The sequence below is a fragment of the Balaenoptera ricei genome, chromosome 19 (genome assembly GCF_028023285.1).
Source record: "Balaenoptera ricei isolate mBalRic1 chromosome 19, mBalRic1.hap2, whole genome shotgun sequence".
Taxonomy (NCBI): Eukaryota; Metazoa; Chordata; class Mammalia; order Artiodactyla; family Balaenopteridae; genus Balaenoptera; species Balaenoptera ricei.
Window position 1 is genome coordinate 619,997 of NC_082657.1, and position 21,968 is coordinate 641,964.

A 21,968-nucleotide genomic window follows, 5' to 3' on the forward strand; every position below is an offset into this window, starting at 1 on the left:
GGACTTCCCTGGTGGCGCAGTGGTTAAGACTCTGCCTGCCAATGCAGGGGACACGGGTTCGAGCTCTGGTCTGGGAAGATCCCATATGCCGCGGAGCAACTAAGCCCGTGCGCCACAACTACTGAGCCAGCACTCTAAACCTTGCACGCCACAACTACTGAAGCCCATGCACCTAGAGCCCGTGCTCCACAACAAAAGAAGCCACCGCAATGAGAAGCCCCTGTACTGCAACTAAGAGTAGCTACACTCGCTGTAACTAGAGAAAGCCTGCGCGCAGCAACGAAGACCCAACGCAGCCATAAATTAATTAATTTATTTATTAAAAAAAAATTTTTTTTTGACATGAACATTTTTATGCTAGATATGCAACGTGGTACAGTTTTAGAAAAATAAAGTAGGATGCGTTACTTTTCAAATGTAATCTGAAAGAAATAAAGTAATTTCTTTGAGGGCTGAAGCAAAATATAATCTATTTGAGTGAAAAATCAATAATATTTCTTTCAGGAAAATTGTACTGGACAATTCTTTTTTTTTTTTTTCAGTTCACTCAGTCCCATGTAATTAATTTTTTTTTTCATCTTGATCTTTTGTTAGCACTTTTACGAGTTCATCAGTTTTTCATTAGAGTTCTGAAAATGCTTATTCATTCAGTTCAGCAGTACAGTCAGTTACCAGAAACCTGTACTTGTCAGAGTCTTTTCCATGACTTTCTTGAAGATGAAACCCTTTTATAGGAACATATTTGCAAAATCATCAGAGTACACCCAGAACTGTCTGTAAATGACAAAAGACTTAAAAATGACCACGGTTAAAGATTTGATGAAAGTTCATAATAATGCAGTTGACAAGAAAATTAGTTATTTCTGAGATATACATTTTAAAGTAATAACTAGGATTATTACTTATAACATTATATCAGAACATATAAGATTTTTAGAAATTTCATGTAATGTCTGAAACATTTATATTAACATATTTCCATACATATTTCCATACAAATACAAATATAAGATTTTTAGAAATTTCATGTAATGTCTGAAACATTTATATTAACATATTTCCATACATATTTCCATACAAATACAAATATAGGATTTTTAGAAATTTCATGTAATGTCTGAAACATTTATATTAACATATTTCCATACAAATAACCCAATGAAAGTTTAGTATTAGTTGTTTTGTTTGTTTTTTTATACTGCAGGTTCTTATTAGGCATCAATTTTATACACATCAGTGTATACATGTCAATCCCAATCGCCCAATTCAGCACACCACCATCCCCACCCCACCGCAGTTTTCCCCCCTTGGTGTCCATATGTCCATTCTCTACATCTGTGTCTCAACTTCTGTCCTGCAAACTGGCTCATCTATACCATTTTTCTAGGTTCCACATACATGCATTAATATACGATATTTGTTTTTCTCTTTCTGACTTACTTCATTCTGTATGACAGTCTCTAGATCCATCCACGTCTCAACAAATGACTCAATTTCGTTCCTTTTTATGGCTGAGTAATATTCCATTGTATATATGTACCAATAAATTGCTCCAACAGCAAAAAGATACAACTCAGATGATGATTAAAATTTTTTTTAGCAATTAAGTATTCTTTAACTAGGGTATATATGTTGTTTTTTTAAGACATAATGCTATTGCACACTTACTGGCTACTATACAGTGTAAACATAACATTTATAGGCGCTGGAAAACAAAACTTTTTGTGACTTACTTTATTGTGTTACTCACCTTATTGCGGTGGTCTGGAACCTAACCTGCAATATGCCTGTATCTGTCTACGAATGAATGGATTAATAAAGTCCATTTATATGCAATGGAGTATTATTCAGCCATTAAAAAAAGAAATCATGCATTTGTGACAACAACGATGAACCTGGAGGGCATAATGCAAAGTGAAATAAGCCAGAGAAAGACAAATACTGTATGCTATCACTTATATATGGAATCTTGAAAAAAAAAAACAGTTGAACCCATAGAAACAAAGAGTAGAATGCCAGGTGCTCAGGTCTGGGGAAATGGGGAGATGTTGGTCAGTTTTATAAAATGAATAAGCTCTGAGGAACTAATACAGCATGGAGCCTATACTGTATTGTAATGTATTGTAATGCTGTATTGTATACTTCAAATGGGCTAACAGAGTAGATCTTAAGTGTTTCCACACACACGAAAAATGTAAATACAATTATGTGAGGTAATGGATGTGTTAATCAACTTGACTGTAGTAATCATTTCATACTGTATGTGTGTATATATAAAATCATGACATTGTACACTTCCTTGTACTTTTTAATTTTTTTTTCACTTTTTGGCCACACCGTGCGGCTTGTGGGATCTCAGTTCTCCAACCATGGATTGAACCCGGGCCACGGCAGTGAAAGCGCTGAATCCTAACCACTAGACCACCAGGGAACTCCCTGTACACTTTAAATATATACAGTATTATTTGTCAATTATACCTCAATAAGCTGGAGAAAAGAAAAAAGAAAAGAGATCTAAACAACACAAGTAGAACCATTAAGGACAGCCTTGGAAAACAGCCCATGGTCCAGGTAAGTAATGGTCATGACAATACCTTCAATTCCTGGCATATGGAGGCAGAAGGAAATGTCAGATGATAAAAAGGAACAAAACCTGGGACACAGAAGTGCCATGGACCTGGATACACCACCTGACCAGGGAAAGGGCAAGTTTAAGATGCAATCCTTTAGCCTCACTCCAAGACTGCTTACTCAAATCCACCCCTATGAGGGTTGAGTACAGACTGTATTGGGGCTACGGGGAGAGAAGGGGGCAGTGCAAACAACCCAGCCCTAACTATCACAGCAACTACCCAGAAAGCTGGGGAAACAAGCAGTGCCCAAGGTCCATATGTGAGAAGGACAGAGCACACCTTGGAGAAAAGAGGGTGAGGCAGGATACAAAGCCTAGCCCAGGTCACTGGGGAGGGTGAGGCTCTTACCCAGTGAAGATACAAGTGCAAAGTTCTCCAGCATCACATCATGGTACAGGCGTCTCTGAGCCTCATCAAGGAGCTTCCATTCCTCCCAGGAGAAGTACAGGGCAATGTCCTCAAAGGTCACACCACCCTGTCATGAATGAGATAGATGAAACATAAACATTCTCTCTCTGAGGACCCACAATTCATCTCCTCACACATGTATTCCACGGTCATCCTCCATCAGAGCTCCCCACGTCAGGCCTGGTGCCAATGATGCCTGATCTCTCCTCACTGTGTTCAGCCCTCAGCAACAAAAGGCGGTAGTCGGGGGGATAAACGCCATCTAAACTCTGGGCCTGGCCTACAGGGCCCCATCCTTCCCCCCAAGTAATTCCCCTGAGGTCTCCCACATTGTGCCTCCAAGACACAGCCAAACATGGGCTCATCTTTACCCTTAATCCCCAACACCAGGGCCTGTGGGCCCTCAGCTCACACTTCCCCTTGATGTGCACGTCATTCAGCTGACCAAACCTCTTTCACATCTTCAGACCTCACAGTTGCACTCCCACAGCTCTACCACCTCCCTGCCCCACATCACAGGCACCTCTCTGGACTCACCCAGATCCACAGAGTGCTTAACAAAATCAAACATGATCTGGTACAATCCCAGTTCTCTGAGGGAGCCCACAGCCAGGGAAAGCCCTGCCTGCCTTGCTTCTGATCTCTGTTTCAGTATTAGCCACCCAGAACCAGTGAGGGACTGGGACACCCTCTCCTGCCTTACATAGGTTCCACAAGTGCCTCTTCAACCTTCAGAACCTGGGCAACCGTGGCTGGGCTCCATGTGTGCAGGACTCCCTTGTATCCCCACCCAGCCCTGGAACCTAGTGACCTCAGGCTGACTGACTAACCTCTGCTGCCTCTCATCAGATCCTGCGACCTTGGACGAGGACTCAACTCCCTGTGCCTCTCTTTGTCACCCCCATTCCAATCCGTTCTCTTCTCTGAGCAGCTTTTTGAAAACTTTTAAAGCCCTCACATACACTGTTCCTCGTCCGTTCACAGCCCTCCGTGGCTCCCAGGTCCCTCAGAATAAAGGAACAACCTCTCTCTCTGCCGGTCCAGGCGTGATTCCACCTCACACTCTCTTTACTGCAGCCATAAGATGGACCCCAGGTTTCCCGAATCCTCCTGGCTCAGTCCGACCTCCAAGCCTTTGCACCTGCCGGTCCCTCCGCCTGTCACCCTCGCCCACGCGCCGCCCACGGCCACCTCACCGTCCTGGACACCGCGGCCTGGGCTGCGGGCACGTAAGTAGGCGTCCCGCACTCGGGACTTTAGTGTCTGGTGCAGTGAGGGCGGTGAGGGGCCGGAGGACGAGCGTTTACCTTAGGCGGGTCCCTCAGCGCCGCCGCCGCCATCGGACTCGGTGGATAGAGCGGGGCCGGGAGCTGCGGGAGAGGAGGCGAAACGTGGGCACGGCGGTCACTCTTCCGGGCTTGGCGCGGGATACCCCGGGCGGCGTCGCCGAGCCTCAGACCTGCCCCTGTGCCCTCCTCTCGGATCTTCTCGGTCCCGTCACCTCGATCCTGACACAACGCTCTGGATGGCTAACAAACCTGAGGGGAGCAAAAATGACCGCCACAACGGGGTCGCCGGAAGTCCCGCCCCGACGCTCACGCGCGGGAACCCCTCATCCTGAGTGGCCGTTGCCTCGTAACTGCGGCCTCTCCGCCCGTGCCTTCTGGGTAATGTAGTTCCCAGCGCTCCAGAGGCCGCGGCGAAGCTAGTTCATAATGTTCAACAGGAGCATTGGATTTGCAGCCCCCTGAGGAACGCTGCTGGTGGTGTTCCTACCTCAAAGGAGGGAGGGGCTTTGGTCGTTGTTAAAGGCTGCGAAGAGATATTATTTCAGACTCCGTGAAGCCCAGGCAGCTCCTAGAGGATAAAACTATTATTTGCGATGCTCCCAAATCGACTCATCTAAATGCCGTATCATTCCAGTCATTCGTACATAAAATGAGTCCACACATAGCTAGAAACATTGTTAATTGCTCTTCAAATGCATGTGGCCGGAAGTGTTATTCAGTTTTTTAAGTTTCAGTTTGTTTGGTCAGGAAGAAGAAAAAAAGACTCCATACAGGTCCATGACAGAAAAGCAAGTAGTGCGATGTTCGGCTGCCCTGAAGAGGATGGACAAGCAGGAGCTCTGCCTCTGGTTCCCACAGAAAACGGTTCCCCTGCCTATGTTATCAGTCATTTTGAGGAGTAGAAGCAAAAATCAACAGGATCATCAGAAGTGGAAGAAAAATAGGAACTGCCAAACTAAATGTCCTAAATTGTGTAAAAGCTAATTTTTAATTTTGTGGCCTTTTTAGAATTGTTACAATTGTGTTCCCCCTGTCTCTCTCTCTATATATATATTTTGTTACACAAATCAACCCATTTATTAAAGGCTAGCAAGGTTTCAAATGGTGGTGCTTCTACTGGTCCTCCAATTCCTTCAGTTGTCTGATGGCAGACTTTACTGTGACAGCAGAAGTGGTGTTGTAGGCCTAACTATATTTCTTGGGTGTTGAGCTCATTTATTTGGTGATGAGAAAATATTAAATGAGAATTGTGTTAGTCTGCTAGGGCTGCCATAACATTTGAATACTATTGAAACCTAGGGTAGTCATAAGTTATAAACTGTAACCTGCTTTCACTGATCAAGCTCACTTTGCTTTTACAAAAACTTGCAGGTACTCCCAAGCGGCAAATAGCCTAAACAATAAGATCTTTGCCCAAGTTGTTTTAGGAACTTGGGAGTCAGCTGTGTCCAGTTTGAGCTCGAGCTGGTTAAAACTGGTTAAGACCACCGACCCTCCATCTGGGCATGCGCAAATGTCGGCTCAGTGACCTTTTGATGTCAGAGGGCCAACAGCCCACCCTCAGAACATGCTAACGCTGCCATTTTCTGAACAGGTGTCTCATGAAAATGTCTGTAGCTTACTTTTACCTGTGCAGAACAACAATCACCTTTTCTTATCTTCAATTCCCATCCCCCCCACCCAGCTTTATCCCATAAACATTCCTAGCCCCTCCCCTTTAGGGAGGTGAATCTGAGATTTGTCTTTGCTTCTCCTCGCTTGGCTGCCTTATGAATAAACAGTTTCTCTGCTGCAAACCTCAGCGTCTCAGCGTTTGGCTTGCTGTGCATCGGGCAAATGAAACTGGTTTAGTAAGAGTATAGACTGGGTGGCTTAAATAACAGAAATTTATTTTCTTGCAGTTCTGGATGCTAAAAGTCTAACAGGAAGGTGTCAAAAAGTATAGTTTTTCCTGAGGCCTCTGTTTTGGCTTTTGGGTAGCCAACTTCTTGCTCTGTCCTCACATGGCCTTTTCTCCTCGTGTGCATACTCCTGGTGTCTATCCCTCATCTTATGAGTGATGCAATGAAATTTATATTTCAAGGCAGGACAAGAAAATTTAAACATAAAAATTTTCTGCTTTGGCCTCTCTACCTCGTTAATGTGCAGTGTGCATCTGCATTACACACTAACTAGTCTTCCTCAAAGATGGGAATGCTTTCTTGACTGTAAAGATCAATTTTTTTTCCCTTTCTTCTGATGCTAGCAATGTAACTTCTTAAAAGATTAGCATTCTTTCCCAACTCTATTGGGGGTTATGGTGACTCACTGACTGCTTTGTACATGCTTACTTGGCCTATGAACTTTGTATAAAATGTCAGCATGTCATTTTGTTGTATGATCCTTTGTCTCATAAATGTATATCGTTGTGCCTTCAACTTCCAACAGGCAGAACAGATCTCAGACATTCTGAGACTCTGTCTCCCAGGTTATAAACCTCAGTTTAATTGAATAAAATTCACTTTTTTCTTCTTGATTGTTAATTGAGTTTTTGTCAACAGAAGAAAACCAGTCTTAATGGAATACAGCCACACTCTTATAACCTCACTTATCTTTATTTACCTCTATAAATGCCCTATGTCCAAATACAGTCCCTTTGTGAGTTAGTGCTTCAACGTTTGACAGGTATTATGTTAATAAATGTTAGTGGTAATAAAAGGCAAATAACTTACTACTGTTGGGTAATAAAGAGGAAAAGAGCATTCAACTTTTAAAAGTATCCTTCAATTGCCAATAGATCACAATTTCTAAAATTCACTTTCATAAAAGCATAATTTCCAAAATATGCCTATTAAATACTGTAAATGCATCACTTCTAAGAACTACTTCAAACAAACACAAAGTTTTCAATTAAAACAAATATTAAATGATGCTAAAATGTAGAGTTTAATAAAGTAAATTTATTTGAATTGAATACTTACACTTGTTACCATATACAACACTGATTATTATCCCACCTGACTAATCCCCCATAAACTCATCATCTTCCCTACAAAAAGTTCGGATCATTCTCATCACTGAGATATCCTCTGATACCTGGCAAAAAAAGCCTTCACCTGCTTCCTCTGCTTCTTTTCTTATCACTCTTCCCATCGCACACTATACCACAAACACATCGATCTTCCTTCAGTCTTTGAATTCCATATATGACTTTACAGCTCAAAAGTATTCCCAGGTCTTTTGCTCTCCAAATGAAACATCTATTTTCCCCACTAAGCTTTGTAAATTCAAATAAGTCTTTTAAGTGTCAACATAAAGTTTAACGTTTAAATTAAAGTGCTGTTATAACCTACACTCCTAAATCTTGAACATTCTCTATATTATCATAAAATTCCCTGAACCTGTAGTGAATAACATTATATAATTTTAGAAAATTATTTTTGGATAATTATGAGTAGCTTTCGTGTTTTTATACTCTACTTGTAATATGAAGCAGAGTTATTATCACTGTTATCAATTTTGAGTCAAAATCTTCTGGAAGATGAAATGGCATAAAACATGAGCATACAAATATATAAAGTTGATTAAATAAACGGCAGGGTGTTCTAGAGAGAATTTATAGCCCAGGAGCTACACTCAGAATATTTGTTTTCCTTGCCCAACAGGAAAGCTAAACTGAGAGAGCTGAGTGTCACTGCCAAAGAGCACTAAGGGATGAATGTCGGGAAACCTGAAAATACCTTTTCAGAGGCGTTCATTAGACCATGGTGTGGGTTCATAATCAGGGTTATCCAAAAAGATAAAATAAAGAGAGAGGGTAAAAGCAGACAACATATTCACCAGAATGAGAATGGTGAACGTGGCTTTTTTCCTCAGCACGATAAGAATGGTGCTTTGGTCTCATGGGAAAGTCTAGGGGAGAGGCTGCTGCTGTGAACGCACTGGATTCTCTGCTTGTGTCTGTGCGGGAAAAGACCCATGGAGCTGCTGGTAGACCATGAGCCCGTAACACATCAGGTCAATGAAGAACAACAAGAATTCATGTAGTGAGGCAATACACCTTTCTGAAATGACTGAAAAACAGTATCTATGAATTTTTTCTGCAGTTGCTTTTCCTCTTTCTTGGTCCAGTTTACTCACAGCAACTAAAGGTATTTATCAAGTGCTACAGTATCCAGCAGAGGAAAAAGCAGAATCCAATGCACTTGGGGGATGTCACTCTGAGTTCCACCCACCTTGAAATACTGGGGCAAAGCTTAATGGCTAAGACGACTCCTCCTGCCCACTCTGTGAAGACAAAGGACAAGTTTATATCCAATATCATCTAGAAAATATTTCCTTCCAAAACTGCCACTGTCTTCAAAGACCCTTTACAGAGACACCCTAAGGAGAAGCTCTTGGCCAAGACAAGCTGTTTTATCAAATCTCTTGAAAGATAATCTCATCAATGCGCTTCAGTCTCTTTGAATCTCTTAAAAATAACTTGATAAATATTGGATACCTTGAAACAATTACACTTCACTCTTGTATCCAGTACATTTTCTGATTCTACCATTTCTCACACCCTTTGCAACTCCACTGTTTTTTTTAAATTTATTTTTTGGCTGCGTTAGGTCTTCGTTGCCGCACGCAGGCTTTCCCTCTAGTTGTGGCGAGTGGGGTCTGCTCTTCATTGCAGTGCACCGGCTTCTCATTGCTGTGGCTTCTCTTGTTTTGGAGCATGGGCTCTAGGCAGGCAGGCTCAGTAGTTTTGGCACGCGGGCCCTAGTGTGCGGACTTCAGTAGTTGCAGCACGTGGGCTCAGTAGTTGTGGCTCGCAGGGTCTAGAGCACAGGCTCAGTAGTTGTGGCACATGGGCTTAGTTATTCCGCAGCACCTGGGATCTTCCTGGACCAGGGATTGAACCCGTGTCCCCTGCATTGGCAGGCGGATTCTAAACCACTGCACCACTAGGGAAGTGTCTACAACTCCACTTTTTTAGAGTGTTTTCCCTCTCTTATTCTATTATCTCAACTCTTAGGTAATTCTTCACTCATTCTATGTGCAGTTTTATCCTCACAAAACCAATGTCATGAGCAAACTCCTAAACATAACAGTGATACGTAAGATTTTGGTTAAACTTCCTCTCAGTAGCTCTTGACATCATTGATAACTTTTGCATTTTTAACTTAAATTTGCTGATTCTTCATTTTCTCTCATCCACTTAGTAATGGAATTCCTGAGAGTTTAATCAATAGTCATCTCTCCTCACAATCTGCACACATTTTATTAGTGATCTCATTCAATGTCATGGCATAAATACCACCGTAAGCCAAAAATTTCCAAATTCCTATCTTTGCACATGTACACAGGGGTCATTTTACCCGGTAAATAAAGGTTTGGGACAATATCACGTCATGTACTTGCTGGGAAGGAATTTTTATTTCACACGTAAATGCAGTGGCAGTGTGAGCATGGGGACTTGAGATGATCTTAGAGAAACATTTAAAAATGATCAAATTATTGAGAACTATTAGTAGTGATTAAGTAATTTATTGAGGAGGGGGAGAAGCCAGGAACCCAGGCCATAACATATCTGAAATGGCTGGAAAAGATCAGGTAAAATTGATAGGCAAGACACAGTCTAAAAAGTGACAGAAGACAGCTAAGACAAAGGATGGGCTTCATGGGCTGTGTTTCTCGCCAACCCAAGTGTTTTACCTAGAAAATATTATTATTTTTCATTTGTGATTTCTGAGCACTACTGCAGCCTGGAAGAAGAAGAAAAGAGAGAAGTAGGAAGAACTTACAGAATCTTAAAAAGGAACATGAACAAAATGGGTATACTTTTATTCACTGCTTCAATAGGCATGTGTTAAGCATCTGATGTGTGTCAAACATTATTCGTGTCTGTAAGAGGTATCAGGAAGAAAAATATCTGGTAAAGGACCTGTCTCTATTAAGCCAATACTAGCAACAAAAAAGATATACATCAGACAAAACAAATAATAAATAAAACATGCAATATATTGTAAGATGACAAGGGTGCAGACAAGGATAGAAGGAATTGTGCCTCCACACTGTGTACACACACACACACACACACACACACACACACACACACACACACACCCTACTGATTCTGTTTCTCTGAAGAACACCAACTAGTACAGACTTTGGCACCAGGAAGAGGGGTGCTACTATGACAAATACCTACACATACTCAAGTGGCTTTGGAACTGGGTAATACGCAGAGCTGAAGGAGTTTTGAAGAACATGTTAGAAAAGGCCTAGACTGCCCTGAAGAGACTGTTGATTGAAATATGAAAGCTAAAGGTGATTCTGAAGAGGGCTCAGAGAGAAAAAAAGGAGAGCTGTAGAAAAAGCTCCTATCATCTTAAAGATATACATATATCATCATAAACAGAAGAGTGCTAGAAATATAAATATTAAAGCTGCTTTTGATGAGGGCTGAAACAGAAATGTGGGAACATGTTATTTGAAATGGGAGGAAAGGCAATCATTGTTATAGTGGCAAAGAACTTGGCCAAACTGCATTTTCATGTTTTGTGGAAAGTAGAACCTGTTAGTGATGAACCTGGATACTGACATGAGATTTTTAAGCAAGCTCTTGAAGGCATGGCCTGGTTTCTCCTTGCTGTTCACAGTACATGCAAGAGGAGAGAGAGAAACTGAAGCAGGAATTGTTAAGCAAAAAGGAACAGGAACTTGAAGACTAGGGGACTTCTAAGCCTATCTCTCTTGTAAAAACTGGGGAAGCCTGCTCCTGAGAGAACATCAAGGCTGTAGCTGGATGATTATTTGTTGAAGATATGATGGGCATGTAATGCATGATCCAAGGGGTTAAGACTTTGCGGGCAAGTGGGTTGGAGTCAATGTATTTTTTATGTGAGAACGACATGAATTCAGTGATGCCAGAGTATGAAGTATTATGGGCCGAGTTGTGTCCTCCCATGCCCCCTACCAAATTCATATGTTTAAATCCTAACCCCCAGGACCTATGAATAAGCCTGTATTTGGAGACAGGGTCTTTAAAGAGGTAATTCAGTTACTGTGAGTTCATTAGGGTGGGCCCTAACCCAATATGACTGATGTCCCTATAATAGGAGGAGATTAGAACACAGACACTTACAGAGGGAACTCTGCCTATAAGCTGTCTTCAGACTGCAACATCTGCTATTCCCAGGGTCTCCAGCCTGCCAGCCTTCCCTGCAGGTTTTGGACTTGCCATCCACCACCATTTTGTGAGCCAGTTCCTTAAAATGTCTCTCTCTCACCACTGTTATCGCTGAGAAAAGATAAATAGATAAATAAATAATAAATTAAGTCTCTCTCTCTCCCTGTATATACATCGGTTCTGTTACTACAGAGAACTCTGAATAGTCTCTGTAAACTTTCTGTGATTAGTATATAACTGAACACCTCCATCTTCTTTCTTAGTGGTTCTGGGGAACAGGATGCACTTTATTTTATCAGTAATTTTATGTCTACAGCAAATTACTGGGATCAGTGCAAAGAAGGTACCTCTCATTCAAAATAATAAACACTTCATTTGATAAAAGAATGAATGAAAGATTGCCAAGCTTAGAGGGAAGTAATAATGAAGGTGCATAATGGTGTTAAGGTCTAAGTGTTTCCCTGAAAGTCACCACTGGCTCCAGATCTGTGAGGATTTCTAACGATTTCGCCCCACTCATTCTTTGAGCAGTGATAACTTGGTCTGATCTGACCTCCAAAATTCAAGCCACAGAGCTGGGTGGGGGTGGGGGGATTTTCCTGTCACATCCCCTGAAAATAAGATGTGTTTGATTCAGTCCCTAAGTGTCCTTCCACAGAAATCACTCCGAAAAAGACAGGACACAGACTAGATTTTTTTCATGAATGACTGCAGTTTTTAATGGGGATGAGACATGTGACCACAACTGGTCCAGGATTCAAAGATATTTTGTGATCTTTTGTAATTACCCAAACTTTGTGATGCTCACTCCCATTTAAATGATGTATCTAGTTATTATTTAAATTCATTTATGTAATTTCTCTTTATTATAATTCCCAATATTTTTCTATAATTTGCATGTATTGATTAATTTCATACATATCCCCACACACATTTTTGTTTTGGTTTACCAGTGTTTTCCTGATTATTTTTTCAATGTGTACTATAAAACCTAGACTTTTTGTTTAGAAAATTTTGAGTAGATTTAAGTGCATATACATAAAATGCTATTTCCTCATTCTTCTGTTTACTCCCCCATCCTCTATAATACAGGAGTTAAGTTCTGTTATCAACGACTGTGTATCCTGCCAGAAATATTTTATTTGTTAGCATATAATCATGATAAGTAGTCTGTACTTCATCAAAAGTTATATGTCCCCTAAACTCTAGTTCGAATTAACCATTTGTTATTTAATAATTTATTGACTGGGACTTCCCTGGTGGTCCAGTGGTTAAGAATCAGTCTTGAAATGCAGGCGATGCCAGTTCAATCCCTGGTCAGGGAGCTAAGATCCCACATGCCATGGGGCAACTAAGCCCACATGCCACAACTACTGACCCCATGCTGCAACTACTGAGCCTTCGCACCACAACTAGAGAGCCTGCATGCTTCAACTACAGACCCTATGCACTCTGGAACCCTCATGCCACAACTACAGAGGCCGTGCACTCTGGAGCCCATGCACCAAAACTAGAGGAAAGACCATGCACCGCAATGAAAGATCCCATGTACTGCAACTAAGACCTGATGCAGCCAAAAAATAAAATAAATAAATAAAATAAATAAATATAAAAACAGTTTAATAATTTACTGACCATTAACATAAACAAGTAAAATATGAATCTGAAGGATGTGATGCTATGATGAATCCTAATTTGAATTCTTTGGAAGCATCTAAATTTTAGGTGGTTTAAAAAAATTGCTGTTGGGACTTCCCTGGCGGTCCAGTGCTTAAGACGCCATGCTTCCACTGCAGAGGAACGGGTTCCATCCCTGGTCGGGGAACTAAGATCCTGCATGTGGTGCAGCGCAGCCAAAAAATAAGACAAAAAATTGTTGTTCACGTAAATGTGGTTAATAAACTTGTTTTGCTTCTGTTTTTCTTTATATAACAATAAACAGACACCTCACAAAAAAGGTATATAGATGGCAAACAGCATATGAAAAGATGCTCAATATCATTTGTTATTAGGAATTTCAAATTAAAACAACGAGGTATCACTACATATCTTTTAGAAATAGCCAAAGTCCAGAACTCTGACAATACCAAATGCTGACGAGGACATGGAGCAACAGAAACTCTCATTCAATGCTGGTGGGAATGCAAAATGGTACAGCCACTTTGGAAGAGTTTGGCAGTTTCCTATAAAACTCATCATACTCTTACCATATAGTTTGGCATGGAGCTCCTTGGTATTTACCCAAAGCAGCTGAAAACTTATGCCCACACAAAATCCTCAGATGAATGTTTACAGCAGCTTTTTTCCCCCAAGTTGGGTCTTCATTGCTGCGTGTGGGCTTTCTGTAGTTGTGGTGAGCAGGGGCTACTCGTTGTTGCAGTGCACAGGCTTCTCATTGCGGTGGCTTCTCTTGTTGCAGAGCACGGGCTCTAGACTCACAGGCTTCAGTAGTTGGGATGCGCAGGCCCAGTAGTTGTGGCACACGGGCCTAGCTGCTCCATGGCATGTGGGATCTTCCCAGACCAGGGCTGGAACCTGTGCCCCCTGCACTGCCAGGCAGATTCTTAATCATTGCACCACCAGGGAACTTCCTATAGCAGCTTTATTCTTAATTGCCCAAAAGTAATCAAGATGTCCTTCAGTAGGTGAATGGATAAATAAACTGTGGTCCATACAAAGAAACACTATTCAGCACTGAAAAGAAATGAGTTACCAAGTCATGAAAGGACATGGAGGAAACCTAAATGGGACACTCACAGAAAGATACACAAAATGAAAAGGCAGAGCACTATGTACTAGATGAAAAAACAAGATAAAACCCCAGAAAAACAATTAAATGAAGTGGAGATAGGCAACCTTCCAGAAAAAGAATTCTGAATAATGATAGTGAAAATGATCCAGGACCTCGGAATAAAAATGGAGGCAAAATTGAGAAGATGCAAGAAATGTTTAACAAAGACCTAGAAGAATTAAAGAACAAACAAACAGAGATTAACAATACAATAACTGAAATGAAAAACTATACTAGAAGGAATCAATAGCAGAATAACTGAGGCAGAAGAACGGATAAAGTAACCTGGAAGACAGAATGGTGGAATTCAAGGCCGTGAAACAGAATAAAGAAAAAAGAATGAAAAGAAATGAAGACAGCCTAAGAGACCTCTGGGACAACATTAAACACAACAACATTCGCATTATAGGGGTCCCAGAAGGTGAAGAGAGAGAGAAAGGACCAGAGAAAATATTTGAAGAGATTATAGTCAAAAACTTCCTTAACATGGGAAAGGAAACAGCCACCCAACTCCAGGAAGCACAGAGTCCCAGGCAGGATAAACCCAAGGAGAAACACGCCAAGACACACAGTAATCAAATTGACAAAAATTAAAGACAAAGAAAAATTATTGAAAGCAACAGGGAAAAACGATACATAACATACAAGGGAACTCCTATAAGGTTAACAGCTGATTTCTCAGCAGAAACTCTACAAGTCAGAAGGGAGTGGCACGATATATTTAAAGTGATGAAAGGGAAGAACCTACAACCAAGATTGCTCTGCCTGGCAAGCATCTCATTCAGATTCGACAGAGAAATCAAAAATTTTACAGACAAGCAAAAGCTAAGAGAATTCAGCACCATCAAACCAGCTCTACAAAAAATGCTAAAGGAACTTCTGTAAGTGGGAAACACAAGAGAAGAAAAGGATCTACAAAAACAAACCCATAACAATTAAGAAAATGGTAATAGGAACAAACATATGGATAATTGCCTTAAACGTGAATGGATTAAATGCTCCAACCAAAAGACACAGGCTTGCTGAATGGATACAAAAACAATACCCATATATATGCTGTCTACAAAAGACCCACTTCAGACCTAGGGACACATACAGACTGAAAGTGAGGGGATGGAAAAAGATATTCCATGCAAATTGAAATTAAAAGAAAGCTGGAGTAGCAATACTCATATCAGATATAATAGACTTTAAAATAAAGAATGTACTGAGCCTGCGTGTCTGGAGCCTGTGCTCTGCAATGGGAGAGGCTGCGACAGTGAGAGGCCCGTGCACCGTGATGAAGAGTGGCCCCCGCTCGCCGCAACTAGAGAAAAGCCCTCGCACAGAAACGAAGACCCAACACACCCAAAAATAAATAACTAAATAAATTTTTAAAAAATAAAGAATGTTACAAGAGACAAGGAAGGACACTACATAATGATCAAGGGATCAATCCAAGAAGAAGATATAACAATTATAAATATATATGCACCCAACATAGGAGCACCTTAATACATAAGGTAACTGCTAACAGCTATAAAAGAGGAAATCAACAGTAACACAGTAATAGTGGGGGACTTTAACACCTCACTTACACCAATGGACAGATCATCCCGACAGAAAATTAATAAGGAAACAGAAGCTTTAAATGACACAATAGACCAGATAGATTTAAATTGATATTTATAGGACATTCCATCCAAGAACAGCAGATTACAGTTTCTTCTCAAGTGCACATGGAACATTCTCCAGGATAGATCACATCTTGGGTCACAAATCAAGCCTCAGTAAATTTAAGAAAATTGAAATCATATCAAGCATCTTTTCCAACCACAGCGCTATGAGATTAGAAATCAATTACAGGGAACAAAACGTAAAAACCACAAACACGTGGAGGCTACACAATACATTACTAAATAACCAAGGGATCACTGAGGAAATCAAACAGGAAATCAAAAAATACCTAGAGACAAATTAAAACAAAAACACGATGACCCAAAACCTATGGGATGCAGCAAAAGGATTTCTAAGAGGGAAGTTTATAGCAATACAAGCCTACCTCAAGAAACAAGAAAAATCTCAAATAAACAATCTAACCTTACACTTAAAGGAACTAGAGAAAGAAGAACAAACAAAACCCAAAGTTAGTAGAAGGAAAGAAATAAAGATGAGAGCAGAAATGAATGAAATAGAAACAAAGAAAACAATAGCAAAGATCAATAAAACTAAAAGCTGGTTCTTTGAGAAGGTAAACAAAACTGATAAACCTTTAGCCAGACTCATCAAGAAAAAGAGAGAGAGGACTCAAATCAATAAAATTAGAGGGACTTCCCTGGTGGTGCAGTGGTTAGGAATCCACCTGCCAATGAAAAGGACATGGGGTCGAGCCCTGGTCTGGGAAGATCTCACATGCCGCGGAGCAACTAAGCCCGTGTGCCACAACTACTGAGCCTGTGCTCTAGAGCCCACAAGCCACAACTATGGAAGCCCGAGTGCCTAGAGGCCATGCTCCGCATCAAGAGAAGCCACTGCAATGAGAAGCCTGCACACCACAACGAAGAGTAGCCCCCACTCGGTGTAACTAGAGAAAGCCCGCACGCAGCAATGAAGACCCAATGCAGCCAAAAAGAAAGAAAGAAAATAAATAAATTTATTAAATAAATAAATAAAATTAGAAATGAAAAGGGAGAAGTTACAATAGAAACGGCAGAAATACAAAGCATCATAAGAGACAACTTACAAGCAACTCTATGCCAATGAAATGGACAACCTGGAAGAAATGGACAAATTCTTAGAAAGGTATAAAACCTTCCAAGACTGAACCAGGAAGAAATAGAAAATATGAACAGACCAATCACAAGTTATGAAATTGAAACTACTAAAAATCTTCCAGCAGTTGGGCTTCCCTGGTGGCACAGTGGTTGAGAATCTGCCTGCTAATGCAGGGGACACGGGTTAGAGCCCTGGTCTGGGAAGATCCCACATGCCACGGAGCAACTAGGCCCTTGAGCCACAACTACTGAGCCTGTGCATCTGGAGCCTGTGCTCCACAACAAGAGGCCATGATAGTGAGAGGCCCGCGCACCGCGATGAAGAGTGGCCCCACTTGCCGCAACTAGAGAAAGCCCTTGCACAGAAACGAAGACCCAACACAGACAAATAAATTAAAAAAAAAAAAAAAAAATCTTCCAGCAAACAGAAGTCCAGGACCACATGGCTTCACAGGTGAATTCTATCAAACATTTAGAGAAAAGGTAACACCCATCCTTCTCAAACTCTTCCAAAAAATTGCAGAGGAAGGAACACTCCCAAACTCATTCTGTGAGGCCACCATCACCCTGATACCAAATCCAGACAAAGATACTACAAAAAGAAAAAATTACAGACCAATATCACTGATGAATACAGATGCAAAAATCCTCAACAAAATAGTAGCAATCAGAATCCAACAACACATTGAAAGGATCACACACCATGATCAAGTGGGATTTATCTCAGGGAAGCAAGGATTCTTCAATATACACAAATCAATCAATGTGATACACCATATTAACAAACTGAAGAACAAAAACCATATGATCATCTCAATAGATGTAGAAAAAGCTTTTGACAAAATTCAACACCATTTTATGGTAAAAACTCTCCACAAAGTGGGCATAGAGGGAACCTACCTCAACATAATAAAGGCCATATATGAGAAACCCACAGCAAACATCATTCTCAATGGTGAAAAACTGAAAGCATTTCCTCTAAGATCAGGAACAAGACATGGATGTCCACTCTCGCCACTATTATTCAACGTCCTAGCTGCAGCAATCAGAGAAGAAAAAGAAATAAAAGGAATACAAATCAGAAAGGAAGAAGCAAAACTGTCACTGTTTGCAGATGACATGATACTGTACATAGAGAATCCTAAAGATGCCACCAGAAAACTACCAGAGCTAATCAATGAATTTGGTAAAGTTGCAGGATACAAAATTAATGCACAGAAATCTCTTGCATTCCTGTACACTAACAACAAAAGATCAGAAAGAGAAATTAAGGAAACAATCCTATTCACCATTGCAACAAAAAGAATAAAATACCTAGGAATAAACCTACCTAAAGAGACAAAAGACCTGTACTCAGAAAACTATAAGACACTGATGAAAGAAATCAAAGATGACACAAACAGATGGAGAGATATACCATGTTCTTGGATTGGAAGAATCAATATTGTGAAAATGACTATACTACCCAAAGCAATCTACAGATTCAATGCAATCCCTATCAAATTACCAGTGGCATTTCTTACAAAACTAGAACACAAATTCTTAAAATTTGTATGAAGACACAAAAGACCCTGAATAGCCAAAGCAGTCTTGAGTGAAAAAAACGGATCTGGCGGAATCAGACTCCCTGACTTCAGACTATACTTCAAAGCTATAGTAATCAAGACAGTATGGTACTGGCACAAAAACAGAAATAGAGTCAATAGAACAGGATAGAAAGCCCAGAGATAAACCCACGCACCTATGGTCAACTTATCTATGACAAAGGAGGCAAGGATATACAATGGAGAAAAGACAGTCTCTTCAATAAGTGGTGCTGGGAAAACTGGACAGCTACATGTAAAAGAATGAAATTAGAACACTCCCTAACACCATACACAAAAATAAACTCAAAATGGATTAGAGACCTAAATGTTAAGACTGGACACTATAAAACTCTTAGACGAAAACGTAGGAAGAACACTCTTTGACATAAATCACAGCAAGATCTTTTTTGATCCACCTCCTAGAGTAATGGAAATAAAAACAAAAATAAACAAATGAGACCTAATGAAACTTAAAAGATTTTGCAAAGCACAGGAGTCTACAAACAAGATGAAAAGAAAACCCTCAGAATGGGAGAAAATGTTTGCAAACAAATCAATGGACAAAGGATTTATCTCCAAAATATATAAACAACACATGTGGCTCAATATTAAAAAAACAAACACCCCAATCAAAAAATGGGCAGAAGACCTAAACAGACATTTCTCCAAAAAAGACATACAGATGGTCAAGAAGCACATGAAAATCTGCTCAACATCACTAATTATTAGAGAAATGCAAGGGCTTCCCTGGTGGTGCAGTGGTGAAGAATCTGCCTGCCAATGCAGGGAACACGGGTTCAATCCCTGGTCGGGGAAGATCTCACATGTCACGAAGCAACTAAGCCCATGCGCCAGAACTACTGAGCCTGCGCACTGGAGCCCACAAGCCACAACTACTGAGCCCACGTGCCACAACTACTGAAGCCTGCACGCCTACAGCCCATGCTCCGCAACAAGAGAAGCCACCACAGTGAGAAGCCCACGTGCCACAACGAAGAGTAGCCCCCGCTCGCCACAACTAGAGAAAGCCCTCGTGCGGCAACGAAGACCCAATGCAGCCAAAAATAAATAAATAAAATTAAAAAAAAAAAAAAGAAATGCAAATCAAAACTACAATGAGGTATCACCTCACACCAGTTAGAATGGGCATCATCAGAAAGTCTACAAACAACAAATGCTGGAGAGGATGTGGAAAAAAGGGAGAGGCCACCGCAATGAGAAGCCCGCGCACAACAACAAAGACCTAATGCAGCCAAAAATAAAATAAATTAATTAAAAACAAAACAAAAAGACACATGCACACCAATGTTCACTGCAGCACTATTTACAATAGCCAGGTTGTGGAAGCAACCTAAATGCCTATCGACACATGAATGGATAAAGAAGATGTGGTGCATATATACAATGGAATATTAGCCATAAAAAGGAACAAAATTGGGATACTCTGTCATACAGAGTGAAGTAAGTCAGAAAGAGAAAAACAAATATCGTATATTAACACATATATGTGGAATCTAGAAAAATGGTACAGATGAACCGGTCTGCAGGGCAGACATAGAGACACAGATGTAGAGAACAAACCTATGGACACCAAGGGGGGAAAGTGGTGGTGGTTGTGGTGGTGGTGCTGGTGGTGGGATGAATTGGGAGATTGGGGTTGACATATACACACTAATATGCATAAAATAGATAACTAGGGCTTCCCTGGTGGCGCAGTGGTTGAGAATCTGCCTGCCAATGCAGGGGACACGGGTTCGAGTCCTGGTTTGGGAGGATACCACATGCCGCGGAGCAACTAGGCCCGTGAGCCATAATTACTGAGCCTGCGCGTCTGGAGCCTGTGCTCCACAACAAGAGAGGCTGTGATAGTGAGAGGCCCGCGTACCGCGATGAAGAGTGGCCCCCGCTTGCCGCAACTAGAGAAAGCCCTCGCACAGAAACAAAGACCCAACACAGCAAAAATAAATAAATTAAAAAAATAGATGACTAATAAGAACCTGCTGTATAAAAAAATAAATTAAATTCAAAACTTCAAAAATAAAACAAAAAAAAAACCTGAATGCATATGACAAAGTGAAAGAAGCCAACCTGAAAAGGGTACATACTGTATGACTGCAAATATATGACATTCTAGAAAAGACCAAACTGTGGAGAGAGTAAAAAGATCAGGGCTTGCCACAGGTTAAGTGGGAAGGAGACATGAATAGGCAGAGCACAGATTTTTAGGGCAGAAACTACTCTGTATGATACTGTAAAGGTGGATACATGTCATTATACATTTGTCAAAATCCACAGAATTCACAACACCAGGAGTGAACCCTAATGTCAACTGTGGATTTTGGGTGATAACGATGTGTCAGTACAGATTCATTGATTGTAACAAATGTCCCACTCTGGTGTGGGATGCTGACAGTCAGGGAGGCTCTGCTTATGTGGGGGAAGGGGGTACATGGGAACTCTTTTGTACCTTCCACTCGGATTTGCTGGGAACCTAAAACTGTTCTTTTCTTTTATTTTTTTTTAATATTTATTTATTTATGGCTGCGCAGGGTCTTAGTTGCGGCACACGAGCTTCTTAGTTGCAGCCTGCATGCAGGATCTAGTGCCTCGACCAGGGATTGAACCCGGGTCCCCTGCATTGGGAGCGTGGAGTCTTAACCACTGGACCACCAAGGAAGTCCCTTGAAACTGTTCTTAAAAATAAAGTCCAATTTAAAAAAAATCTGGATTTGATGACCTGCTTAACAGAGTGAAAAATTAATCAGAGGTGCGAAACAACAGTACACTTAGTTGTATCTTGTCTTCTCCAGTTTGCAACTCTACCCCCGTGGTTAACTGTACTCCTTTGACTTACATCTCTTGAAGTTGTTGACCATGGTTTGGGTAAAATGATGAGAAACAGAGTCAAAGAGACTTCAATGTAATACTCTCTGAAATCTGAAGGCTAAGCAGTGCAATATAAGGAAGAGTGGTGCCCTAAAAAATAAAAGGATAAAGTTTTAGCAAATAGAGGGAAAATATTTGTTTTCCAATATTTGTTCATTATGGAAATAATGACATTTTAAATATTAACTTTAAATTTCAGACATCTATGAAAGAGAAAGGGTTAATATTGATAAAATAAACCAAGTGAACCCATCACAGTTTCACAGGACCCACCCATAGCCAAATTTACTTCATGTATAAACCCACCCAATTTCCCTCCAAATCATGTTAAAGAAAATTCAAGAAGCTATATGATTGTGCCTCTAAACACTTCAATGAATATTCATAAAAGAGAAGGATGGGAGTTGCCTGGCAGTCCAGGGGTTAGGACTCTACGTTGCCACTGCAGGGGGCACAGGTACGATCC

The 21,968-nt window shown here is 40.8% G+C and overlaps 1 protein-coding gene and 1 long non-coding RNA gene across 16 annotated transcripts in view; both read right to left on the reverse strand.

The window, feature by feature from the left end:
* LOC132352992 (zinc finger protein 551-like) overlaps positions 1–4,811 on the reverse strand; it is an 80,407-nt gene extending 75,596 nt beyond the window's left edge. For 6 of the 14 annotated variants that reach the window (XR_009498910.1, XR_009498909.1, XR_009498911.1 and 3 more), the window contains exons 1-2: positions 4,349–4,743; positions 2,982–3,108 (exon numbers count right to left, since the gene is read on the reverse strand). Coding sequence is in view for 7 of the 14 variants with exons in the window: in XM_059903816.1 (XP_059759799.1) it covers positions 640–725; positions 2,595–2,690; positions 2,982–3,108; positions 4,349–4,381 (342 nt within the window). In the remaining 7 variants the exon portion in view is untranslated. Of the gene's footprint in view, positions 1–552; positions 726–2,594; positions 2,691–2,981; positions 3,109–4,348 lie in introns of those variants that run through there. The other 8 variants (XR_009498907.1, XM_059903811.1, XM_059903816.1 and 5 more) reach the window with 7 other exon arrangements.
* Positions 4,812–7,249: 2,438 nt separating this feature from the next.
* On the reverse strand, positions 7,250–21,588 carry LOC132353026 (uncharacterized). 2 transcript variants are annotated; one of them, XR_009498933.1, is made up of 2 exons: positions 21,471–21,588; positions 7,250–11,597 (listed from the first exon to the last, which is right to left on the reverse strand). It is a non-coding gene; the product is annotated as an uncharacterized LOC132353026 (long non-coding RNA). The 2 variants fall into 2 exon arrangements; XR_009498934.1 differs by having other exon boundaries at positions 7,250–13,319.
* Between the last annotated feature and the right edge of the window lie 380 nt (positions 21,589–21,968).